This window comes from Corvus moneduloides, chromosome 19 (assembly GCF_009650955.1).
Source record: "Corvus moneduloides isolate bCorMon1 chromosome 19, bCorMon1.pri, whole genome shotgun sequence".
Taxonomy (NCBI): Eukaryota; Metazoa; Chordata; class Aves; order Passeriformes; family Corvidae; genus Corvus; species Corvus moneduloides.
In genome coordinates this window covers 7,316,859-7,327,924 of record NC_045494.1, presented here as the reverse complement: position 1 = coordinate 7,327,924, position 11,066 = coordinate 7,316,859, and the positions used below count along the sequence as shown (strand labels likewise).

The window sequence follows — 11,066 nt, the reverse complement described above, 5'->3', positions numbered from 1 at the left end:
CAGACCTTGGCTCCCTCCCTCCCTTTGGTTTGAGATAAGGAAATTTTGTTCTCCCTTCCTGCTCCCAATCACTGCCGCTGCCCTTCTCTGACCCTCCTTCCTCCCCTGCGCTTCCTCCCTGGGAGGTGGAACATGGGCCTGCACACAATAGCCAGGTGATTTACACAATGCAATCAGCTCTTCCTTTTTGTTCCCCACCCTGTTCCCTGGGCATCATTATTTTTTGCAGCTCAAGGCCAGGCTGGAAGGAGGCTCCAGCCCTTTCTCCCCGTCCTCCCTCCAACCCCCATACCTGATTTCATGCAGCTTGACTATCTCATTGATAATAACCACAAGGACCAAGGAAAGAAAACCCAGGAGCCATGAGACCGGAGAGATGGAGACGTGGTTAAATGTCAAAGAAGAATTGAGGTTTTCCCAGAGTTTCAGGTCCAGCACAGTCTGTGCCACTTGCCCCAGCAATCTAAGATTAAAAACAGACAGAGCAAATCTCAGCAGACCTGACAAGCTTCCCCGGATCTGCAGATCAGGGTTCAGGCCCAGATGAAATGCTCACAACAGAGACACTTCACCAGTTCAGCAGTGGAGATCAATCGCCATGTACTTTATTCTCCTCAGCACCAGCAAAGTGGTGCTGGAGTGGGCCTGGAGACCTCCTTGCTCCAGCACCCTGGAACACCTCTCCAGGGCCTGGGGGTACTTACACAACAGCCACAGTGAGCGTCCACCACCGGTTGGAGAGGGGGCTCTTCTTCCACAGGGGCTTGGTGCGATGGACGTGGGTGATGGATATGAACACTGCCGGGAAAAGGGCATTATTTAGCATCACACACAGATACAGCACTTTACAAGGTACATCAACACCTGTTACTCCTAAGGGATATGAGGTTCACGTCCCTGGAAGCAACCTTCCATTCAAGGCTCTTTCAGACCAGGCTCCTCACAGCAATGCCAAGTCCCTGGAATGCAGGTGGGGGAAGGGCAGGGGTTGTACTGCACACAGTTATTCACTGTTGGGAGGTCGGTTCACAGCCTGAGAAGCTAAAACAGAGCAGGGAAAGGCCCAGGTCTGGGGAGTGGGACAAGGGTGGGTGTGCTCTTGTTCCAGGGCTGCACCAAAGGAAAGCTCCAGCCCAGAGGGAGATTTAGCCAGAGACCCAGAGCTGTCTGCATTTGCTCAGCTTTCACTTGGGCTCTTCCAAACAGCTGCCAGGCAAAGCACCCCTGCCTTGCCTTAGTGGTCTGAGGGACACAAAAGTACTGCAACACCCCCCCCTCCAAAGGAGGGGACAGGGAGCAACTGGACCTACTCTGCCAGGCAATGGGTGCAGGTGATGAAGGTCAGCGAGGAGCTGGCTGCACACCCCTCCAGAGGGTTTAAAAAGGCTTCCAGCTCTCAAACAGTCACAGCTGCACCAGTGCCCTTTGGAGGAAGGCAATGGGGTACTTCACAAAATAGCAGCAGGGATATAAACACTTTTGAGGCAGGGAATATTTTTGGAGAGCTACAGGTGCTGCTACTAACTTTCAAGAAGGCAAAAGGGATTTGGCTCTCCTGGTGAGACTGGACAGAACCAGCACTTCACCAAGCTGGTAGGAAGCAGAATCAGTTCTGAGAACGTTGTCTTTAATCTGCCAGGGCAATGTTTAGTGAGACAGGGGAATTTGTGCCTGTGCTGTGAGGCCACTGCAGTGTCTGCTTCTATCAGGGAGTTTGTGCTCTGGCATAGGGGGCACAGAAAGAGACAGAGGATGCAAGTTTTTCCCCAGAGCAGGGAATGGGGTTCTGGGAACAGGGACTTACCTGTGTGTAAAACAATCAGGCCAGCTGTGAGCTTCTGGGCTACCAGGAGAGCATTGGAAAATGTCCCAAACCAGTCAGGAGCACCATCAGCATTGCTAGTGAATGAGAGGACACAGGAAAGAAGTCAGCAGAGGGCACTTAACTGTCTGACCTGTTTCCACCAACAGCTGAGGAATTTGTGTGAGCTCAGGCTGTCCTGGTACCAGGACATCATCAGCAGGCACTGATGTAGCTGTCAGGGCTACAGGGAGAGCACTTAGCCCTGGGGGGTCATGGAAGAGGCTGAAGCTTGTTAGAGGACTGGAATCAGTTCTCCTTGGAAAGGGCAAGAGCAGTAGGATGTGTGTGCCAGGCCCAGTTCCTCACCTGTGCAGCATGATGGAGGAGCAGGCTGTGAGGTTGAGGCTGGTGGTGTTCACCCCTTTGCAGGACTCATGCAGGGTGAACCCGAAGCAGATGAGGCAGGAGCAGATGGTCAGGCTGAATTTCAGCAGGAAGCAGAGCAGGAAGTAGTGCTGAGTCTGTGAATAAGGGAAAGGAAGGAGGATGACATAGGCATGTCACTGGTACAACCTCCTCCCCGTGAACCATCAAAGAATCAGTGGCTGCAAAAGACAAGCTGTAGTACAGATGAGATGCTGCACTGAGGATCTGCCCTCTGGGCATGCTGGAACAGGGAATTCCCTTCCTGGCTCATGCCATGGATCAATTTACTGAGAGAGCCAGGAAGGCACAGGGCCTCAGCTATGCATAGACACTGGGACAAAACAGAAGAGAAAAATGCGTGGACAATTTAAATCTGAGGGGCCACCTACCTTCTTGGGGATGGAAGTCAAGTTTTTTCCTGTTGCCATGGTCATGATGGAGCTGTGGGGAGGCTTGCCCAGGAGCGAGATACTGGAGAAAGGCAAGTTAAGTGTCTCAGTAACGTGTTCAGGCACCAGAGATATTGTGCTTTTATCTGTGTCTAACATTTGAACCCAAATAACCTACTCCGACTGCTTGAAGCATTGGCACTTATCTTTACATATGTTGTAAAAAGTGTTATTCATGGCAGGTGCAGACAGAGAGAGAAGTGACCTCCAAATATATGAGGGAGACAAAACCACCTGTGGTACCCTGACCTCCACCTGACACCCCAGACTCTCCATCACACAAGGCAAGGGTTAACACAGCAGCTCCTGTCACTGTTTCCAAGCACCTTGTCAAAGTAGGTGCTTGGAATAATCCTTGCAGCCTTCTTAGCATGCTGTGGGTGGTCAGCTTTCTTTTAGCATGGACACAGTGAGGCTGAGAGACTGGTCTGTGCATCCTGTGCAGGGTGGGAGGAGATTCCACCCTGACAGACTCACCTGAGCAGTGGGTAGCAGAAACAGGAGAGCCACACAATGTCTGTGGTACTGAGGATGGGTGGCAGCTGCACCAGGCAGGAGAGGAACTGGACAGAAACAACCCAGAGTGAAGAGCATGAGCAGTGCTAGGACACACTTGTTACCCAAAATGCTGCTGTCTTCCCCCAAAACACTGGGATGAGCTGGTAACTGGACTGCCACTGCACAGCCCCTCCATATGTTCCCATGGTAGGAGCTGCAGGGGATGCTTGTCTCCAGGGAAAAAGTGTTTGAAAGTAAATGTAAGAGGGTCAGGGAGCAGAGGCAGTGCAGGCTGAGATCACATCCATCTGTAACTTCCCCAAATGCGCTGTGTAAACCTGACTGAAGGCCACGTTCCTCTCTCGAGGCTGCCCCACTGCAGCCAACCAAATCCACGTGAGCCCTCCTGTGCTCTGAGTTAAACACTGTCCCCAGCCAGGCCAGGACTCACCTGAATGACAACCAAGGTCAGCTGGCACTGCAGCAGGAAGAGGAAACACTTGCGGATCCCATACGTTGCATGCCTGGCCTGGAAGGAAGCACAAGCCCTCAGAGCCCTGCTGGGAGCAGCTGCCAGCCAAGAGCAGTTATTGGCAGGCAGGGGCAGAACATGTGGCCTGCAGGGGAAGTGGGAGGGGAGAAGATCTGGACACAATGAAAGCAAAAAGGGAAGGTCTCTTGCCTACATGGAGAGGTTCTGAAGGAAAGGTAGAATTTAGCCAAGGGGTAAGTTTGTTTAAACTCTTGGCTTTTCTGGGGTTACACTTCTCCCTAACACTGCATTGTTGTCTGGCTAGGGATCTCTGCAAGATTATACTTCATCCTGATGAACAATATTCATGTTCTGTTGCCACAAGGCACTATTCCCAAACCATCCACTACACCTTGGACTAGGAGGGTCAGGCAGGAAGACTTTCCCTGTTGTTCTTCCTGAACAAAGGCCAGGAGACACAAGCAAAGCTCCTGCTAGCAGCACTGTGGGCACCTCAAGCAGAATGCTTGCGGGAGCTCCTGGCTGTGCTCCTTGCAGAGGGGAGAGGGGCTTGCTTGGCTCACCTGCTCTATGAGCCTGATGATGCTGGTGCTCTCCTCCTGGCGGAAGGACATGGAGCAGGGCAGGCTGTTGAGCTGCCCTGAGAGCTGCAGCGGGGTGAGCTCCTCTGAGCCATTGGTCAGGGTGGTGCTGGTGGCATAGCCAAAGGTCTCCCAGGAGCAGCGGGATGGGTAGAGAGGGTCCAGGGCTATGCTGCAAGGACAACACAGGGGTGTTGGTGAAAGGCCTCATCCCAGAGGAGAAACTGTCTCACTGCAGTCCAGCTTGGAAGGTCACACTGTGCTGTGCCATGCTCTGTACACCTTGCTCAGGCAGAGAAGCCTGAGCTATGACATGAATTTAGGATCAATCTCCCTAGACTTTCAGTTATCCACAGAGAAATAACGAACATATTTGGGTTTGTGGCACAAGGTCAACATACTGGCTGATTGAGAGGGGTGTTTCCACTCTTTCACCCAATGGGAAGCATCTGTAATCCACTTGGGGCACAACAGTCCAGCATGCAAGAGAGTTACCTTCCTTTCAGACATGGAAATACCTCTGTGTGTCAAGGGCCCTAAGCAGTCATCCCATCCAATACCCCCAAATCTCCATTATGAAGACAAAAGCAGCTAAAAATGGGCAGAGCAATTGTGAGCATCTCCCTGCACAATGCACAGATGTGGTGTGACCCATGGCTGGGTACTTGCTAAGATCAAGGCAAAGGCAGTTGGAGGATGAATAGACCCTGTCCCACCTGATATCACTTTGCAGGAAGAGGCAACTGTTCCGAAGGTTGGCAGAGCTTCCCAGGCAGCAGGTCACCTCCCCGTACTCCTGCATGATCTTGATCATCTCACACATGGCTGCAGAGGGACAGAAGGAGCAATAGTGTGTTATGTCATTATGCACCCAAAAATGCAGTGTTCCACACCCTTTCCAATCTGGATAACTAACAGATCTTTTAAAACTGCCCCAACTGATACTTGCCAGTCATGTACAGGGAGATCCACAGCAAAAGCATACAATTAGACAGTTAATGAACTGCAGGCCAGGTGCTCTGTATACCTGCCACTGCAGGAACTGAGCTGTGGTTCAGAGAACTGTGACCCAGAGATTTGCATTTTTCAGACCAGAGCTGTAGGTATAACCTGGGTGCATGAAACAGTTTCAGCATCAAAAGGTCTTGTTAGAAAACAGCAGAAATGAAATAAACCTGAAGCATTCAAACTGAAAATAAATAGTGTTTCAAACTCTGCTCAGCAGCACATCACTAGTGTTGCTGCAAGTGTAAAGGAGTAGAGTAACAAACCACTCCAAAAGCAGTGCCACACTCAGCCACTGTTCCTGCTCTCCCACCCACCACCACCTCTACCCTTTATCAATATGTTTATCAACATCCCTGGGGCCTCTACGTCAAAGCTGCTGTTTGATCTGATTTTAGTTCTGTAGCTCTATGCACAGTGCTCTCTCTGTGTGTACATGGATTTTCTAGAATGCTCCAGACAAAAATCCCCAAGCCTCCCCTCTGCAGACTCCCTTGTAAACACTTTCACTAAATGCCTGGTGCACAGAGACCTGCAGCACAGTGATGGGTTGGGTCAGGTGGGGAGCTGCCACTTCTGTCAAAGAGAGAGCGAGGAAATTTGGGCACTAAGTGTGAAGGCAGACTGGACCGTGATTGAGATGCTGCGAACTGTGACCAGAGGTACTAAAATGCCAAATCATAATGATGCTTCACACTTTTACTGGAGACTTGGCAGGTATTAGCCTGCTGAGCACTCAGCCCCTTTCTTAGATAAAATAATACCTCAGAGAGAGAGAGAGAGAGGGAGAAATTTTGTCCTTTCTGTTTTTTGCAATCAAAACCTGCAAAGAAGCAGAAGGTGTTAACAGCAACTGCCAAGGGAAAATTCTTCTGGGAAGTGATTTCTGAGTTATATAACAGTTGTGAGCAGAGATCAAAGTCTCCTGGTACACTGATAACACTTATTTAATGAAGGGCAGTAGCATTGTGGATGTTTACTTTTGTGTCTCTTACGAATGCAAATTGAAAGGAGTGGTTCTCAGCCCAATTCAGTAGCTGGGCAACAGCTGCACTTAAATTAAGTTAACACCTGGTTCCCCACAGGTAGCAACAGAGGGTAATTAATATCAATATGACCTAGATTTCTGGAATGTATCCCCTTCCCTTCACCCATGTCTACTCTTGGATAAGCCAGACCAAGAAGCTGGGGAAGGAATTAATGGACAGGAGCAGGAAAGGCCACTTACTCTCTGGGGTGCAGTCTGTGAACAGGGGCACCAGCAAAGGCACGTTGTCAATGTTCTGCAGGTGAGGTCTCACCTGGTGGATTCCCCGGGGAAGTTTGGCCTGAAAAAGAGAAAGGACAGATAAGGCAGGGAGTGTGAGGGAGAGGCATTTCAGAGGGAACTGCTGAAATGAGAATGATGATTCCTAGAATTATGCAAATACATGCTCCTGCAGACAGAACTGGCTTTCCTGAGCCATTGTCAAAAGTTTTCTGATAAAGTTCTACATTGACCTGCCAAGCTGCCTGTGCTTGCCCTCAGGGTTTGTAAGGTCAGTGAGACAAACCTGTGCTCAAGAATTTCTAAGGACTTCTTGCCTGTGTGGAGAGTCTAGTCAGACACATCTGCTGTCTCCCAGCAATTGGATCTATTTCAATTGCAGCCACATCAACCTGCAGCAATGCAAGAAGGGTTCTTGCCTTCTAAAACCAGGCCTAATAGATTTTTTTTTAATCTGTATCTCTGATATTCCTGTAATCTCTGCTGAGCATGTGTGAGGTTTTTATAAAGCAGGAACACAGGTCTCACACTCTCACCACTGGGAAGCACCAGTCTGTGGGTCACAGCTGGAAGACAGTGTTTCTTCTGTCTGCATGGAAAGTGGGGATGTTCCCACACCCTGCCCAGCCCATGGGACCCAGAGGAACTGAGATGCAGCTCTCAAGGTTACCCCATGTGTAGTAGCCTCCAGTTCTCCAAAGCAAAGAGCTGTTCAGCAAAAGAAACTAACTAAGAGAACCCCAGATTTCCCAGGCTCTAAATAACCAAGCTGGAAGAGAGTGAGGGAAATCAGGAGACCCAACACAAACCAGTGAATCTGCTTCGAAGAGGAATTCCCTCTGGGATTAATGAGGTGACACTCCTGACCATGACAACAGTACAAGGTGTACAGGGAAAGGGGCCCTCACCCTGTTGCAGTCCTCCAGGAAGCTGGGGATATCACTGTCTGTTGGCTGAAAGCTGATGAGATCCGAGTGCCCTTCCTCTTCCATCAGAAGAAGCCCCTCCACATCATCTCGAGAAACTGGAGCAGAGAGAAGCAGCATAAACAATAATCACAAACCTGCCTCTGCCACCCCTGTGCCACCCACGTGGGACATGCACGTGGCGCTGCAGAAGCCAGGAAACGTGAGGCCTGATTTTCTGGGTTAGCAACACTCAGATCTCCCACTCAGTCATCTAAAATGCAGTATTTTTAGATGACTAATCTGTTCAGAGGTAGATATGGGAGCCTAGTCTCTGCTCTTTTGAGACATGATACTTTATCTGTTCTGCTGTCCTTCTAGGGGAAGAGAATAAAGAAATCCCAGCTGAAGTAAGAAAAAAAAGAGTAATGCACAGGCAAGGGACCTTCACTGGATTGACCAGGGTCCCAGCAAGAACCAGAAGCACTCTTGAGGACCTAAATTCATGGCAGCTGGTGCACAGAAGGATGTCTGTTTCCAAAAACTTGGTACTGGCTGGCTGAAAAGGCTATAAATGTAAAGTGCTGTCGCTTACACACACATGCACCTGAGGCCCATCCAGTTTTGTGCTCAAAGCTCTGATGGATCAGGTGTCAGGTGTGGACACGGCAACCTATGAATAGGTTTAAAAGAACCACCCAGGAAACACATGGCATTCAGAGTGGCCAAGGCACAGTTCTCACCCTGGTGGAGGTCATCGTGCAGAGAGCCAGCATGGCTGGGGCTGGAGGGGGGGATCTCTGAGCCAGGCACATCACCATTGGGTGTTAAGGATATGTGGCAATTCCAGCCAGTCTCCAGACCCATTTTCTCAGCAAACACCTGTGGGTGAGCAGACAAAGGGTTTTAGGGGGGCTGCCCAGGCCAGAGCACTGCAGACTGATGCCATACTGGAGCACAGGTACCTTCTGGACTCATTAGTGGGCTGAATCAGATTAACCTTAGATTGCACTGGAGCTAAACTCTCCAGTCAGACAACGAGGGGCCATGCAAGGTCAGGGGGTTCAGCAAAGACAGCTTACCTTGCTTTTGAGCTCATCTTCCAGGGAGAAGTAGACAAAACGAATGCAGGCATTGACCAATCCATCAATGAGGCGGACAATGTCAAGGCGGGCCTGATACTGAGATGAGACCATTCCCATGAAGATCTGTCCACTCAGAGCCTGGATACAGTCTTCCTTCTCCATCACTTCCCCAATCCCTTCTTCAGGCATGCAAACAACACGCAATCACATTGACACAAGAGGGGCCACGTGTGCACCAGACAAAGGACACGAGGTAGGGAGGCCACCAAGGTGACACCCAAGGACATGGTATCCACACACAGAAACATGCAGGAACACAAACACAGGAGGAAAGATGAAGAGACATCCATTTGTCCCAGCATACCCAGTCACAGCAGCGGTTTCAGAACATCCCCACACACAAGACCAAGAACACAAGTGGGAAACAGCAAGCGTGGAAAGGAAAAAGATAAAAGGCAGGGATCAGTCACAAGGAATTTGGGTAGAAAGGTCAAGGATGTGTGCTGCATAATGTTCACATGTGCATTTTAAACACATCCTACTGTGCCTAAACAACATGGTGAGTCTAGCTGAGGCACAGTGGCATCAGAGCACGAGGGGCTGATGCAAAGGAATTGAATCATGTTCCCTGCAGACACTTCCAAAGAGCCTCCAAAGGCTCTTTCACAGGGTTCCTTCACCATCACCCCATCAGCCTGTGGTGAATGGGGGCTGGATGCAGCATGAAGGACAAAATAATAAAACACTTCACACAGTTGCAAGGCTTGCCACAGGTGGGACTCAAAAGTGTTCTGAAAACAGTCACAACTGTCCCCAGCTGCTGGAAACCCCGCTAGTCACATTTTACAGGATGGGAGACCAAGGCAGAAAGAGGTTAAGACTGGTTTTCCAAAGAGCCTCCTGGATTTATGTAATGGTACGTGCTTCTTTCTCAGTTTCCACTGCTGTTCTGAAGGACATGTACAGCACACTAGTGGAAACAGTTCCTTCACTACAGCAGTAAAATCCACCAAGGGATAATAGTGGCATAGCACCACAAATTTCATTCCTTTGAAAAGCCCATCACATGTGATTTCCATAAAATCAGACAAATAGTAAATCAAGTACTGAAACACCCAGAAGTCTTGACTCTCAGTAGCCCACTTTAGAAACAGACTTCCCACAAGGAGAATTTCTCTGCAAGCTTCAATAACTTAACTAGAAATACCCCTACCAGCTGCCACACCATTATTTCCTCTGAAAACGCATCTACTTCAGAAACCCTTCCTTCCAAATTTCCATCTGCTACTCTGAATAACAACGTTCTTACAGCTCTAGACTGATCTGATCCAGCCCCTGGGCCAGCAGCAGATCTGGTTACAGCCAGGACTGAAGACACACATACCATCCGAGCTCCAGCTGTTCCTCCGGCTGCTCTGTTTGATGGGAGTGGTCCCGGGGAGGTCGCAGCACGTGAAGATCGCGCTCTGCCCCGGCACCTGCACCAGCTCTATGCACTTGCCATTGAGCTGGGAGGACAAGGCACAGTGCATTGGCTTGTATGCAAAGGCAGAGCAGTATCCCGACAGACAGGCTCGCTGGTAGAAATCCAGCACCTTCTTCCTATGTGGAAGAGAGAAAAAACAGGCAAAGTTAGCAAAAATGTGCCGTGTTTCTGACAATGTATGCTGTAGTTCCATGTATCTGGAAAAATGTCTTCCTCAAAGAGTGGATAGGAAGTCTGAAGAAGCCTTTCCCTACTGTTTCTGCATTCTCCAAGCTGCAGGCACTGCAGGGCAACAAGAACACATATTCCAACAGGGGCAGTGGTGAATATTTCTGTTTGCCCATCAGATTGATGGGTATGAACATGGAGCTCTTTGAATACACTTATTAATATAATATGCTCTATATGGCTGCCAGATGACTCCAAGGAAGTTCATTGCATGACAGAAGCAGCTTAATTCATCAGACATAATGTATATGTAGGGAGATAAACACCAAGGAGGGAACTGACAACTCTGACAACAGGATCTATGGCAGAGATAGCTGCAGTAGCAGATTTTTCTCCTATCCCCCTTCTGAGTCTGGGTCCCAGGAGCTGTATTTAGTCAATACTGAGTCACTGAAATAAGGTAAGGTTCCTTCTCTAAGTTGAATTCACAAAGGTAACAAATTAGACTTTATATCAGATATTTCATTTGCTTGTAACAAGATCAGTGGGAGTTTTTTCACACCTGAGGATAAGCAGATTTAGAAGAACAATGTGAAAAGTCAGTGAAACCAAACATTACTGGTCTGCTGTGCCAACAGGAACAGCAATTCAGCCTGTAGATGAAAATACAGCACACACTGTCAGATATTGAAGCAGGACTCCAAGGGTGTGATGCAGTGTGTGGACTGGTTCAGGCACAATTGATCATTTTCCATTTCATGTAAGACAACACATTTTTCTTGAAAAACAACAAAAATTCTCTGCCACCAGCATGACCTGATTATAATTCAGTCCTACAACACAGTACAGTCAGAATCCACTTAAAAGAGGACAATATCCCAACAGATACAGTATGAAGT

At 49.1% G+C, this 11,066-nt stretch overlaps 1 protein-coding gene across 5 annotated transcripts in view; it reads right to left on the bottom strand.

Moving 5' to 3' along the window:
• Positions 1-11,066, bottom strand: part of TMEM94 (transmembrane protein 94) — a 50,432-nt gene that overhangs the window by 3,286 nt on the left and 36,080 nt on the right. For all 5 annotated transcript variants that reach the window (XM_032129356.1, XM_032129355.1, XM_032129354.1 and 2 more), the window contains 14 exons: positions 9,898-10,115; positions 8,511-8,692; positions 8,172-8,310; positions 7,432-7,547; positions 6,485-6,584; positions 4,968-5,076; positions 4,234-4,423; positions 3,629-3,706; positions 3,157-3,242; positions 2,620-2,701; positions 2,171-2,325; positions 1,805-1,899; positions 705-798; positions 293-463 (listed from right to left, as the gene is read on the bottom strand). In XM_032129356.1, coding sequence (XP_031985247.1) covers positions 293-463; positions 705-798; positions 1,805-1,899; positions 2,171-2,325; positions 2,620-2,701; positions 3,157-3,242; positions 3,629-3,706; positions 4,234-4,423; positions 4,968-5,076; positions 6,485-6,584; positions 7,432-7,547; positions 8,172-8,310; positions 8,511-8,692; positions 9,898-10,115 — 1,815 coding nt within the window. The remainder of the gene's footprint in view (positions 1-292; positions 464-704; positions 799-1,804; positions 1,900-2,170; positions 2,326-2,619; positions 2,702-3,156; positions 3,243-3,628; positions 3,707-4,233; positions 4,424-4,967; positions 5,077-6,484; positions 6,585-7,431; positions 7,548-8,171; positions 8,311-8,510; positions 8,693-9,897; positions 10,116-11,066) is intronic.